The 14,901-nt window shown below is 37.7% G+C and overlaps 2 protein-coding genes across 3 annotated transcripts; both read right to left on the bottom strand.

Moving 5' to 3' along the window:
- Positions 1-699: 699 nt before the first annotated feature.
- Positions 700-4,911, bottom strand: LOC113049566 (protein phosphatase 1 regulatory subunit 14A). Of its 2 annotated transcripts, none has more exons than XM_026212004.1 (4): positions 4,643-4,911; positions 3,475-3,592; positions 2,749-2,781; positions 700-1,254 (listed from the first exon to the last, which is right to left on the bottom strand). In XM_026212004.1, exons 1-4 carry the CDS (start codon positions 4,690-4,692, stop codon positions 1,090-1,092), a joined length of 366 nt encoding a protein of 121 aa, XP_026067789.1. In that variant the 5' UTR covers positions 4,693-4,911; the 3' UTR covers positions 700-1,089. The 2 variants fall into 2 exon arrangements, with proteins under 2 accessions (XP_026067789.1, XP_026067788.1); XM_026212003.1 differs by having other exon boundaries at positions 3,475-3,549; positions 4,643-4,910.
- Positions 4,912-5,342: 431 nt separating this feature from the next.
- dlb (deltaB) lies at positions 5,343-10,347 on the bottom strand. The gene is made up of 7 exons (XM_026212002.1): positions 10,095-10,347; positions 9,742-9,981; positions 9,109-9,175; positions 8,743-9,000; positions 7,889-8,250; positions 7,272-7,488; positions 5,343-6,765 (listed from the first exon to the last, which is right to left on the bottom strand). The coding sequence occupies exons 1-7, from the start codon at positions 10,143-10,145 to the stop codon at positions 6,113-6,115; spliced, it is 1,848 nt and encodes a 615-aa protein (XP_026067787.1). The 5' UTR covers positions 10,146-10,347; the 3' UTR covers positions 5,343-6,112.
- Between the last annotated feature and the right edge of the window lie 4,554 nt (positions 10,348-14,901).

Raw genomic sequence — 14,901 nt, 5'->3', positions numbered from 1 at the left:
ACATACTTTTGCACCTATGATATAAGATGATCCCATATAAAAATATACTTTTATAGCACTAAGGAGGAACAGGGTTTTGGATTCATTTTGTGTAATTGTTCTTGAAAAATGTCAAGAACTCAACATTTTGGATGCTTTAGGAATGGTTTTTAAATTGTATTATTCTGCACAAAGCCCACTGGCCTCTTAGATTAGTGCTCAAGAACATCTTGTGCCCATTAGGGGGGCTTAGCAAACTTCCTTGGGGGTGGGGGGCAAATATTAACTCAATATTAATTAAGAATCTTTACAGACAAGTTTTGCGTAACCTAAAAATACAACTACTTTCATATTTTCCCACTGAGCTGTAGAAGCAAAAACACAGACATAAATAGAAGCCACCACCATCGATATCTGCCTTAGTGTCACGTAGACCTAGATCTTTAATGTGTATCTAGAAGTGAGAGGCACAAAAATTTGGACAGAAGTGCATGTGTCAGCCTCTGTATTACTTCTCCCTCTGGTGGACGATCCACTATAGCACACCCCAGCTCATCTAGATGCTCTTTCACCTGCCATTAACACAACACACAAATTCAAAATAATTGTTACTTTTATTAAACACTTATTACATGAAATCTTCAATTCATGAACATTATTAAATTTGACAATATGAATTATATATATATATATATATATATATATATATATATATATATATATATATAATGACTACTCAGATTTGGTACTTCCCTGTGGTTGTTAACATGTTTTAGTATAGTATTTTGAATTTGTGGGGAAGAAGATACCTGAAGACAACCAATATGACCATGTTAAACTTGCATACTGTTAGTTTCATTAAACAACCCAAACCGGGAACAGGCAACAAAAAAACCCTGCAAACAAATTAATGCTACTGCATAGATTTAGTTGTCAACAGTAATGAAGAATTTTACAACTGAACACTGTTAATATACCACTCACATGAGTTTGTAAACAAACACCTTACAGTTACAGAGTTGCTAAACTAGCTGGATACATCATATGCGTGTCCTGAGTCTGTGTTAGGGAGCTCAGTCCAGTGAGTGCAATTATCTAAACTGGATGAAATCACAGTGTCTGATGTGTTGGATGTTGATGGTTGCCTCTGTGATGATGGATGTTTCCATGGTGATGGGGATAAGTGTGGAGACAGGGATGCTCAATTCCTTCATTCTGCAGCTCTTCCTGTTTATGGAGACCATGCAGCTTCTGCAAAAGCTCAGCAATAAAAGCCTGAATACACACACACACACACACACATACACACACACACAGAATAACCTTAATCTAAGTGAACATGCTTGAAGAAATCGTGCATAATAAGCATGAAAAAATTTGTAAATGTAATTGTAAATAAATGTACATTGCAATTCAGGACAATGTACTGTAAAACTTTGTAAGTTCTCAAATTATAGTCAAGTGTTTCTGTTAAACAAACTAGTTTATTCAAAATACTAATTACATAGTCAATTTAATGTTTGATCATAATCTTGTGTAATATTAGGTATGTTCCATACCGTGCTGTCAAAGGATTAATCGCATCCAAAATAAGTTTTTTACGTAATGTATGTGTACTGTATGTATTTATTATGTATATATAAACACACATATAGAATACTGTATATTTTGAAACTATACAAATGCATGTGTTTGCATTTATATATAAATAATAATTATACACAGCACACCCACATATTTTATATATTTATATATTATGTAAACAAAAACTTTTATTTTGGATTCGATTAACCACAATTAATCATTACACAGCACTAGTTACATAATTAGAGCACGTTGAAAAACAAAATATAGAAAATGCTGTAAAATATATAACATGCAGAAATTCTCTTGACTTAATTTTCCTGGTGGTTCAGAGTTAACTATCAAAAACACTTAAATGTATTATGCAGATGCCTGTGTACCAATCAGCAGTTTTTGTTTACACTAAGTGGCCATTCACACGAAATTATTTTTTCCATTCCAGTGCACAACTCTTCCATTGTTTTTCTATGTAAACAAGCCAGACAGATGTGCATGTCTCGTGTCTTTTGCAGCATCTAATGACACAGCATTCTAAAATTAAAGCTAAGTTATCTCTCCTTATGTCATCTCTCCAAAATGCATTATTTTTTCCCCATTCCTCTGGCTGTCTTGCATGTGTCAAAGCAAAAACATGTTCCTAATCAAACTGAAAATGTTGAGAATTGTGCCCTGGTAGGTTTCAAATGTGAAAACGGATTGTGTTTTTCAGATGTTTATGTGTCTGAGCTAAATGCCATGATCCTCTCTACTGATTTTCCATGGTGTGTCAGCAGTTCAATACTAGCTTACCCAGAGGCACACAATCTTCTGCGCATGCATGCATAGAAACAATCAAGTACATACACTAATCAAAAGGCTGTGAGTGAACATCGTTAAAGAGCCCCAATGAAAGAATGGCATTGTACTAACTGAGAGAAGTAGGGGCATGGGGAAAGAAAGAGAACAAATCATTAATTCATTGTGATCATTGTGAGAAATGCGTGGAAGGGAGTGTCAGCCACTGCAGCGTTCCTCAGAGAGAAAGGGAGAGAGCGGGAAAGAGAGATGAAGAGGTAGAGTAACAAAAGAATGCAAAAAAAGAGGGGTACTAAAGATGAGTAGACAAAGATAGAAAAAATTCAAGAAAAAAAAAAATGTTTGGAAAGCAAATAAGATTTTTTGGATGGAAGGATTGCAGAAAAGTACCTCAGTACTGTTGGTGCAGGTCTGCAGAAGAACCTGTAAAACAAACGGAAAGAAATTCATTCTTGACTGTCATTTTCAATGACTTTATCTTAACGTAATTTTATTAAATTCGTCAATTTTACTAAGAGTATTTACAACTCTGTAAACTAGTGTGCCTGCAGTAGAGGATATAAAGCCTTAAATGGTTCTGTATTGTCAGTCAGATAAATTATAGTAGGCCTCATTTCGGAGACATTTAAAAAAAAAGGGGGTCCCTGCAAATACTTAGGTCAAGGGACATCCACTCACCATCTTCATCTAAAAGTAGAATGTCAGGCCGCTGACTTCAAGGTCAATGGTATTATCTTCTACATGTTATTTACATAGGAGATACAAACTTTAAAAATTGAAAAAAATAGCTAATATTTTGAATAAATTAATAAATCTATTATCAGAGCACTACTCTGTAATGGGGCACACAATCAGAAATGTTTAATAAAGCGGTTTTATTCTTCTCTAGAAGTTATTTTAATTTAATTTTCCTGCCATTTGTGAGAGATTTTTCCAATGCATTGGGAAAAAAACACTTCTATTTCTTTTTGCTGGCTCTTTGACAAATAGCTTTTGTCACTCTTTTGTAAGTCACCTTGGACAAAAGCATTAGTTTAATGCATAAATGTAAACCTAAATATGGCAAGGCCTAAGCACAGGATGTGGTGTGTGAGAGAGAGAAGAGGATTATGGGACCTGTAGTTTGTGCGTTCGATCTTCATCACTTGGGAGATCCAACAAATCATCAATGTTCACTTCGTCTGGCATGCCCTCCAAAATAAACAAAACAAAGCAACAAAAATGACTCACGGTCCTGAAATTAACCAGTCCAGAAAAGAAACACCATAAATTTGACATAACCACACAGTATTCATGCACATATTTCAGCTCTGTCCGTTATATCTCATTGACCTTTCAGCAGCCCACAGTTTCAGTATCTCAGAAAATCTTCTCAATATTCCATCATTTCAGTGGGAAACATTCTCCTACACAAGCGGAGGAGGAAATTGAGATAACAGATCACATAGCACAATTCTCGAGAGACATCTCTGCCATCTCTTACTGTGGGACAGCGTCTCCCTACACACAGCTTGTTTAAACTTCCTGTCTGCTGCTGCCGTTGACTGTTTTTCGGGGGTGCCCATGTAAGGTAGTGATAGAACCAAGTGATCTCCTCTGTAAATGAGGGAGAGAAAGCAGACCCTGCACTAGTACCTCCAGAGGCCCGGTCTTTCTCAATTTTTACAGGCAGCCAACATATTTAACATTATCCAACAACTAAGATTGTTTTGTCTGATATATTATTGTCACAGCATCCATCTAACACTTACATTAACAATGTCTTCCCTCATTACATTTAAAATTGCATAAGGAGATGTAAATACACACTTTAAAGACCTTTCATTTCATTGAGTGGTGTATAATGTGTGTATTTCATGTACTTATTTTTCATGCTTTGATGTATAATTCTTATTCTTTAGATACTTATGATCTTTACAAGCATTTGTAAAGCAAAAGCTGAGCCGTGCATACATACATTCAACTATTCAGAAATGAAAACACTTATTATGAATTTACTTGAGAAAAGTAAGTGAATATTAGTATTTGAACATGATTTTAAGAGTTACTTGTACAAAACGTTTGTGGTCAACTTCTTAGAGAAGGAACTGTGCCACATTTCACCAGTCAAACATTTCAAAATAACGAATGACACAGCATGTGTCTCCACAGCATTTGGAAAGGCATCGCTTTCGTTTAGATTTCCATAAAAATATGTTTTTTTTTTTTCTCTAGAGGGAATTAACCTGTAGCGAGTATCAACTCTGCCACAGCTGCAGCTGTGAGGATGCGAGTGGACACTCACCTTGCCCTCGTACAGTTTGTCCAGCCCTTCGTCGATCCATTTCTCCACATCCAACCTTTTCTGAAGCTGTTTACGGTTGTATTTTATCGTAACGCGCGATTGGCGCTTATGCAAGTTCATCCCGTTCTCTCGAGCGTTGTCTAAATCCGAGGAATTTCCAGTATCTATCTCGTCAGCCATGTTACTTGTGCCTTTGCTTGTCTGAGAAAGAATGAGCGCTTGGAGGAGCGCGCCGCGCGGACATAAGAAGCTGAACTCTGAATGGCACGCGCTCAGCTTGATTGGATGTACAAAGTCAGATGCTCGTTTTTTTTTTTTTTTTTTTTTTTTTTACTAAATTTCTGCTATTCATGACATCTCTGCGATTGAATGCTGTATTTAAAGATACATTAAAATGAAGTGGGAAAAATGTATATTAAATACTTTAAAAGTTAGAAAACGAAATGGTGTTCTAATGATCAATCAGTCAAAGAACAAAGAATGAGGTGTTTCTCATATAATTTATTTCTTTCATTAAAGTAACAAAGACATATACAAAATAAATTAACATAAATTCTTTACAAAGACAAGACAATGATTGAAAGCAAAAGTACAAAAATGCAAAATAGAAACTTAGGCATACATTTAGGATTAAATTAATAGGAAACATCTGGCAAAAGAAATAAACATTCATTAGACATAAAACCCACTGAAGAAAATCTGAATTTTTTATTTTTTATTTAACATTTAAGAACCAATGACACATTTCCCCATGTCAGTCGAGGAAGAAAACACACTGCTTAATACGCAATACAAAACTGGAGCAAAATCTTACCATTTGGTCTTAAGAACATAGTGTAATCCTATTCCTGACTGGTGCTTGCTTCCTTTCTCGTCAAATTTTATTCACAAAGTTTATTATTACTATTTTTATTAAAACATTCTGCCAAATAAACAAAAGTGATACTCATTCTTAAAAGAGAAAAGGTTGTTTTAATGAGTCCTATACAAAGCCCAGAATTTGACTAGAGAACACCTATTTCTGCCCTTCAGTTTAACTTCTTTCTCTTTCAATAGAGGTATTTCCTTACTTAGCTCTCTTTGTATAGAGTTATTTTTACTTCTTTATCTTTGTATAAAGATATCAGTTCTCTGTGTATAGAGTTCTGCAAACTAAGTCTGTATCAGCGTTCAGGGCTTGTGTCTGTCTTCATATGGAAATATAGATTCACAAAGCCCAGCGCAACAATGTGCTTGTTTATTTCTTTTGGTTTTTGGTTTACAGACTCTTCCACCTACACAGATGGCAAAGGTCCAGTCCCTTATTCAGTCATTACATACTTCATTCATTCTTTCATTCATTCATTCATTAATAATAATTAAGATAAAAGCAAGTGCTACATCCAAATTCTTATCCCTGCATGTGAGTTTGTGTATCTGTTTATTCTCACTTGTCTACATTCGTGTATGCATGTACAAGTGTGTGCTGCCTTATCTAAGACCTCCTCCAGCACTCCACAGGAAGTCCTGCCCGGCAGGCAGTGTGTGAGAAGCTGCCAATGAAATTCTGCCCTCAGTGTTGCAGGGTTTCACCTGACGGTAGTCTCTGTCATAGGGATAGAGCTGCCGGTCTAAATTATTCACCGTCTCCAAATCATTAAACACTGAATCGCATAACTGCTGTCTGCGCAGTCTATGCCTTCTCCTCCTGATCACAACCAGTCCCACACACACTCCCAAAAACACAGCCAGCACACCTAACACACATGACACCGCCACCGCTGAAGGTGAGGTCCGTCCAACCCGGGGGGCCATCAGCTCCATACCTCCCTGAACAGGAAACTCACAGTTTGGACCCATGAACCCAGGCACACACTGACACACTGGGCCGGAGAAGTGTGTGTAGCATGTTCCCCCATGGAGGCATGGGTTTGTGAGACAAGCGTCTGTTCGGAGGCTGCAGTTTTTACCGGTGAAACCTAGTGTACAGATGCAGGTGTAATCGTTAAAGCCATCTTGGCATGTTCCGGCATTTTGACACGGGTAGCGGGCACAGTCGTCGATGTTCGTCTCACAGCGAGGGCCGGTGAAACCAGGGCGACAGCGGCACAGAGCACTAGCCCCCAGATCCACACACTCACCACCTACAACAGAAGAGAGGAGAGGTTACATATGAGCAGGTGTAGTAGAGAGGAAGTGTAACAGATACTGTAACAGTAGCACATGTACATGTGTGTAGTTGGGTAACAATATTTAAAACTGAAACAGCTTAAAGGGATGTTTAGGCTGGTTTTTTTTATCAAAGCAAAGTGAATGGTGACCACAACTGTCAAGCAAGGTAGAGTACTTAAATTGCAGTTTTTCCCCCTCACATAAAACAACTGTTAGAATACTTAGTGTAAGGGTAATATGTGCTACTTCACTGATTTTGTTTATTTGTATTATTTTTTAGTTCTTTTATTTATTTTCCTTTTCGGAGCTTGAGAGTCTGAGCAGTGTGAACATTCTTTGAAATCTCTCCTTTTGTGTTCCACAAAGGTAAGAAACCCAGCGTGAGGGTTAGAAATGGACATAATTTTTACCTTTGGGTGAACTACCACTTTAAAATAAAATACACTTTGTCGATGCATTGTCCAACGCAAACACTTACCATTAGCACAAGGTTTGTGGCTGCAGCGGTCTAGTCTTTTCTCACAGTTGGATCCAGTGAAGGTTGGGGGGCAGCGGCAGACGTAGCCACCAGTGAATTTTTCCTCACACGTCCCTCCGTTAAAGCAGGGGTCATCCGCACATGTCATTGCAATGATCTCACAGTTCTTCCCATAGAATCCCTGAGGACATGTACAGGAGTAATCGTTCTCCAAATCCTACAGAGAAGGAGAAAGATATAGATATTAGCAAAGTGTAAACATAATACAGGTCTCAAATCATTTTTGACCTTCAAAAGCCACTGTGCACATAAAAAACATCAGAGGATATTTACTTAACCTAAATCATAACATTAATCATGATTTTTTATTAATATTATTTTTAATTAAAGTACATTAAATCAAAGCTAAGTGTGCAATTTTTTCTATTTTTGAACAAACATGCAACATGCTGCATCTACTACAACAGCATGTTATATAAAATGTAGTATATATGCAGTATTTAAAATATTCTAAATTGATTTATATGTTAATGTTCTACTATTATGTATATACTTTTAACTGATGACCGTTTATATATAAATATGGTTATACTATTCTCATGTGAGCATGGTCTTACATTGCAACTGCCACCATTCTTGCAGGGATTGCAATCACACTCGTTAATCTCCAGCTCACAGTTTGTGCCCCCATATCCTGGCCGGCAGGTGCAAGTATAGCTGCCCTGTCCAGTGTTTGTGCAGGTGGCGCCATTAGCACAGGGTTTGTGGTTAGTGCAGTAGTTGAGGTCCTGGTTACAGAAGAGGCCTCCCCAGCCCTCCTTACACACACACTGCCATGGCTGCGAGCAGGTTCCATGTAGGCATCCCGGGTAATGTACACACTCGCTGCAGGATGGCCCCTGCCATCCCAGACGACACTTGCACTCACCAGGTGACTCGCAGTAACCGTGCCGCTCGCTGCAGTCCGAAGAGCAGATGGCTATGAGAGGAGACAGAGAGGGGGGTTACACACACCACATCCACACACACACCACGCCCCCTGGAGAGAGCAGATGAATGGGTGTGTTAAGTGTTGGGGCCAGCAGCTGGTGAGCTGACAGAGGTAATGCACTCTTTTGTATTTTGAGCTGTGGCAAGCGTGCACGCACGCACGCACACACACACACACACACACACACACACAGAACGGCCCTCTAGTATGTATCTGTTGGGTTTCTTTGTTCAGCTGAACAAAAGAAGTGTAGAAGCTCTAGAGAAGCAGCTCAGCTTCCATCAGACACACATGCACACAAAGATAGGAGAGATAAGGGGATGTATTGCTGCTCAGGTTCCAACACACAAACCACAATCACGCATAAATATAGAGTGATCAGGAAAGGGAGTGGGACTGCTTCTTTTCAGAGTCCTAGACATACAATCCCAAAGGGCTAAGCAGACCCCTGAGCATCTGACACACACAGGTGGTACTTACGGTCAGAGCAGTAGTCTCCCTGCCATCCCTCCAGGCATTCCCTGTTTCCGTTCTCATCGCAGGTGTAGTGTCCCAGTGTATCGTCACGAGGACGGCAGTAATCCGAACACGCCTCGCCGAAGTAAAACTCATCACAGAAAACATGGTACGAGTAACGGAGCTCACTCTGGTCTCCAAAATGAACATCCTGAGACCAGTCTTCTCCAATCGCCAAGCGTCTTCGTGTTGCTAAACGACTGATCAGGTTGTTTTGATTCTCTGTTGTGGAAAAATATCAAAAATCTTAAGCTTGAATAAATAATTGAATAATGATAAAAATAAACTCTTATGTCATATGTTTGCTTTCCATCACATTGTGTAGCCCACCTGTGTAATCATGATGCTCTTTTGGTGACTCAGCATTCCATGCCTCAATAATAAGAGAAAATGTCCCCTAAAAAAGAAAAAAAAAATGTTATTTTAAATGTAAAAAATTTCATTTCATCTTTGCTGAAACTGAGAAGCAAACATTTTCAATTGTCTTCCATTTATATTTGACCCTGGTCCACAAAACCAGTCATAAACCGCACAGGTAGGCCTATATTTGTATCACTAGCCAACAATAAATTCCATGGGTCAAAAGTTTGCTGTTGTTGTTGTTGCTGTTTTTAATGCCAAAAATCATTAGGATCAAGTAAAGATCATGTTCCATGAAGATATTTTGTAAATTTCCTATACTCTAAATACATCAAAACTTAATATTTGATTAGTAATATGCATGGTTAAAAAATTAATTTGGACAATTTTAAAGGCGACTCTCTCAATATCAGGTCATATTTGTTATGAACTGACAGTTCCAGACTGTTGCATGTTCTTGTTTATGGTCTTACAGTAGGTGTTAAACTTAAGGGCATCTGAGGTTTATAGACAGTGACGTAAAGAACATTCATTTTCCTAAATACACCATGAAGCACTGGAATATTGTTTACTAAAGTCAATCTAGTGCGTAAAGAACTTTACCGGCCACTTGAAGTGGAAAGGCACCCGGATGGCCGCGCTGCTGGCTATTGAGCTCTGGTCCGCTCGCAGAACATTTGTCTGTCCGGTTCCGAAGGTGCACGGAGGCTCAGCGGAGATGACGTCTTCTGAATGCTTCAGACAAATCCTGAAAAAGATGTTGCAGTCTCGTGTCCTCCTGCAGTAAAGGCGTGTCGTGCTGAACGAGTGAACTTTCAATTCAAATACACCCGATGAAGCCACCTGTTCACGAATAGAGAAACCCATAGGACTTCTGAAACTTTTGGAAATAAACAGAACACTAGGCTAGAAAATGAAATGATAAACGAAGTATAAGCCCAGAACTGGCTCCTTACCAACTGCAAAAGTGACACAGACAGCAGGCAGTAGAGAGACAGATGCGCCATCTCGCTCAGTTAATACTAAACTTTACAATAACACACCGGTATCTTCATCCGTTACTTCCCCAGCTTCAAAGTGTTTGGAAATTAAGAAAAAAAAAACGTTAGATGTCCTGGTACAAAATCTTTGTCAGGTCCATAAAAGTCCACTGTGTAGGCTATTCAGAGGAAAAGCGCACTTGTCCTCTTCGTTCTTCAGCGCGTGCGGTTGGTCTTCATTGAATGTCTTGATGAATGGATGCCGTTATATACGCCTTGCCCCCCTGCATGTGACGTCAGCGGGGACATATGGCATAATATTGGCCTGATTAAATTGATCTGCTGCATGTGGCAGTGATGTTGATGGAGTTAAGAGTTGAAGTTAGCCTCACTCCTGCCCTGCCTGTATTAAAACAGGGAATTTTAATTACAGTGATACAGACCAGATGGACAGAGTTCTCGAGTGTGAAAACCAGATGAATCTTACTTTATTTGTAAGGTTTTAAAAACAAATATTGCAAACAGCAAGTTTTCCACTTATGTCGAATTTTAGAAATGGTTTATTATTCGTACGCCTTGAATATATGCACATAATTATATAGATTAGCCTAATGTGTTGCTGTATTAGACGGACTATCTGTAGCCTAGTATTTACAGTAAAAGGTATAAACAATTAGGACTATACCATGGGCAATTTATTAAATTAGCCTATTATATTTTTATCATTCAGTGAAAATATATCCCGTTTTCATATTTTCAATTTTTATAGTTCCTGAGTGGTATACTGTAGGATACTTCTATCCAGCACATGTTTCTGTTCTTAACTATTTCCTCTGTCCCCTAAACATACACACACACACACACACACACACAATCAGTGTGGTCGCTGTGGCACATGGGTAGGGGGAGGCCATAAGTTTTTATTTGCCATGTTCTTTGTGTCTGCAGGCACAAGTGTGTGTGTGTGTGTGTGTGTGTGTGTGTGTGTGTGTGTGTGTGTGTGTGTGTGTGTGTGTCTTTTGTTGTGCACCAGAGACGCTCAGGCTGCTCTGGAGGATGGGTGGGGAAATATCATGATGACGCTTTTGTGTGGGTCAGCTCCAACAGCTGTATGTTAACAGGCGGCACATGGTCACTTATTGTCCGCCACAAACCGTCCGAACTCACCCAACCGGCATCTGTTGCAGCCATTCCACTTTTTTTTTTTTTTTTTTTAAACAACTTACAGGCTAGTATTTTCTGCCATATAAATCTCTTTATTATTTCCCCACCGTATTATGCCTGCGGGATTAATATAAAATATTGGAATATCGAATATAAGAACAACTGCACCTACATTTTTATGTCATTCAGTGTTGGAAACTAAATGGAATTAATGGAATACATATCCATTCATTGTTACTTATGGTTGTGTGTGTGTGTGTGTGTGTGTGTGTGTGTGTGTGTTTGAGGTTGGTCACGCTCGTGAGAGCTCTGCTGTTATTATGGTAATGAATGGCGCGTGCCTCAGAACCCTTTCAATAAGCCATAATCACAATGCCTCACTTATAATGTCTTTTAAAATTCATCATATATAATGTACGTGTAAATGAATCTTCAAAGTGTGAAGACAACAGTCAATAAGGAAAAATACCCCGACACTGTAAGCAAACAAAATCACTTTATTCAACTAATATGATTGGATTAAGTTGATGCTGTGGGAACAAAGGTCCATTTTATGCCACACACTGTGTTGTATCTCATATAGCCTATTGGTAGAGATAAACTTTGTCATGTTGGTGAAAGGACAGGTGACCAGGTGAGGAAAACAAGCCTGCAAGTTTGTGATCAGTAGCCTATTAATACATAGGCTTGTGCCATTGTCCCATTGATGTTCCGCACCTGTTTTATTATAAAGAAGGTCTTAAAGTTAATGATGACCCAAACTCAAGACTTAAACTTCAAACTGTTGTCCATGAACAAAGTCTATTTATGATAAATGTCATGTAGTAATGAGTAAATCTCAGGTGTCAAAAATAGATCCTGATTCAAAACACAAAAAAATCTTCATGCAGGCACTCGCATAGTAAGTGAATAAAAAGCCTTTATTCTAAGACAAGGCTACATATTAAATATACATCATCGGATAAAATGTGTTTTACTTATCCCATCCACATAATGTGCAAAACAACTAAAATCACACAAAAATGAAATAGAGATAGATGTGACTCGCATGCAAGGTTGTTTAAAATCTGAAATGAAAGCTATGCAAGTTAAGACTTGACACATATGGCCTGGGCTAAAGTCTGGTATCAGGAATTAGGCTTTTGAGATCCCTGACATCTGCACAGACAAGAGAAAATAAGCACTCATCCAAAGAGAAAAACTCAATATAGCATTCAAAAGTGCTTAGCTTAAGAGTCAATAAAATAGGAAAAACACTTACTTCAGAAAACAGTGAAAGTGATGCTTACTCTTACCATTTACAGACACAATTCAATTGTTGTTTCTGAGACAACAATCCCCCCCCCCCCAAAAAAAGAAAAACTATAATTTACTAATGTTGCTCAAAGCTGTATGACTTTCTCTATCTCTCTCTTTTTCTGAATATGAAGATAGATATTTTGAGAAATGCCTCTCTGTTTTTTGTCCATCCATAAGTTAGTGCTCACCAAAACTGTTTGGTATACCGGCATTCTTTAAAATATGAACTTTTGTGTTCAGCAGAAGTATTGTTCAGAAAAGAATGACATCAGGCTGAAGAAATGATTATAGATTCATGAGTGAACCATCACTTTAATGGAGTCTGTGTCACTTTACTTCACATGTAGCAGGTGAAATATGAATGACTAATGTTGTTTTCATAAATATCATGTTAATAAGAAGTTAAGGGCACACCTGTAAAATCAATATACGTATTTTCCGCCATGACATAGAATTATAAATACGTAACACATTAGTAATTTAAACAAACAGAAACACATTTACATATAGTCCACAAGAGACAAGAGAATACTAAGTGAATTTATAAAAATTATCCTATTCAAAAGTTTATGCTTGATTCTTCAGAAAAATCTGAAAAAAAAAAAATCTGGTCCCACAAATCCACTAGTTTTCCAGCATATTTTGCATTTTTCAGCCTTTTCCAACAATGATTGTTATATTTATAGATCCATCTTTTCACACGGAAGACAACTGACAGGCAGCTATTACAAAAGGTTAAAACGCTCACTGATTTTGTAATAGTTGCTTGTAAGTCTCTGAGTTATCCTCAGTGTGAAAAGACATATCTCAAAATCATAGTCATTGTTGGAAAGGGTTAAAATATGCAAAAGATGCTAAAAGGAAAAAGCTGTGGATCATCCAGGTAACAACACAGTATTAATAATCAAGTGTATGTAAACTTTTGAACAGGGTCATCTATTATTTTTTCTTGTGGACTGTATGTCATCGCATTTTGTGTCAAATATCTTATTCAGGTCAGTACTAAATAGAAAACAATATGCATTTAGCATAATAATTGTAACATAATTAACATATTTTGCAGATACTGTAAAGTGTAAAATTTTGACCACAATTGTTTGTGTCTGCTTCTGTTTCTCTTAAAGGTGACATATCATAAAAAATCAGACTTTTCCAGGTTTTAAGTGTTATAATCAGGTCCTCCGTGCATCAACCAACCAAGAAAACATTAAAAAAAGATTAAACCAGTAACTTTGTTTTGACAAGCCTTTTTCTGCAAGCCCCTGAGAAATGGAGCGCATCAGATTTCGCTCCCCTAGTGATGTGGCAAAGGGATCTCATTATAATATTACCGTCCCTTAATCTGTAAGTTTCCACTCATGCCATCATTTTGACTTCGCAAGCGACAACGGTATAATGCCATGGAGAAAGTTTGAGCAAAACAAACTAACTATTCTGTCTTTGGCTGCACAGAACACTGTTTAGAGTCCCAGCCTCAGAGGAGACAAGAGACCAGTGGATTTATTCATTTATTTTCTGTATATTGCTGTTGCCAAACAGATCTGAAATAAACAAGTGGTTTATTTCACAGCTGTTTACCTTCACAAATTTTCGATTATGACAGACACATTCTGGGGACACCAAAGACTTATACTACACCATAATAGGGGCATAATATGTCTCCTTTAAGTTTAATATTTTTCATGTTTTTTCATTTTTATAATCTGAGGACAGGTGGTTTTAGGGAATTTGAGTGATAATACATTTTTTTTTATATATAATAACAAGAAAGACAATGAAATAGTGACAACATTTTTTTTTTTTTTCATGTCTCAAGAACCAGTGTTTTTATTTAATCAAAATCAGAAGATCCTATAATGGATGCATTTTAATAATATTAGACACTTATTCCTATTCCTAATCTAATCACACGTCATCTGTTAATCTTATTATTTTAGTAAGAGAATGATTGTGTGTTTGTATACTTGTTTGCATTAAATTATTGCATGTGTTGACTCATTGTCTGTGCAGTGCAGATGGGCAATGACTGATTTGTGTCTTGTAATGTGGTTGTTGGGGGATGGTGGTCCCTTGAGGTGGGACACAAGCGTGGCAGGAGCATGGGAACCCCAGAACACCCTTCACTCCACATGCATACATCCATATTTATGAACCCACATCCAGACACCTCAAATCTCACATATGTGCAGGCCTGCAAATAGGCACATACACACAGACCTTCCTCTCAGTCATTTTTAGTCAGCCAGTACCTCAAACACCATCATGTTCATCTTAATGAAGAAGATTTCACTAATCATTTAAAATAATACAAATGAAAACC

Source organism: Carassius auratus, chromosome 30 (assembly GCF_003368295.1).
Source record: "Carassius auratus strain Wakin chromosome 30, ASM336829v1, whole genome shotgun sequence".
NCBI lineage: Eukaryota > Metazoa > Chordata > Actinopteri > Cypriniformes > Cyprinidae > Carassius > Carassius auratus.
This window is presented reverse-complemented; position numbering and strand designations above follow the sequence as displayed.

Excerpts from the sequence above, each read along its gene's own strand:
- LOC113049566 (XM_026212003.1), bottom strand. The coding sequence starts at position 4,822 with ATGGCTGACGAGATAGATACTGGAAATTCCTCGGATTTAGACAACGCT. Across the intron at positions 3,550-4,642 it reads ACAAACTGTACGAGGGCAAG|GGCATGCCAGACGAAGTGAA; the intron begins GTGAGTGTCCAC and ends TTTATTTTGGAG. Across the intron at positions 1,255-2,748 it reads CCTGCACCAACAGTACTGAG|GCTTTTATTGCTGAGCTTTT; the intron begins GTACTTTTCTGC and ends GTGTGTATTCAG.
- dlb (XM_026212002.1), bottom strand. The coding sequence starts at position 10,145 with ATGGCGCATCTGTCTCTCTACTGCCTGCTGTCTGTGTCACTTTTGCAG. Across the intron at positions 8,251-8,742 it reads GGGAGACTACTGCTCTGACC|CCATCTGCTCTTCGGACTGC; the intron begins GTAAGTACCACC and ends CTCCTCTCATAG. Across the intron at positions 6,766-7,271 it reads CCACAAACCTTGTGCTAATG|GTGGTGAGTGTGTGGATCTG; the intron begins GTAAGTGTTTGC and ends CTTCTGTTGTAG.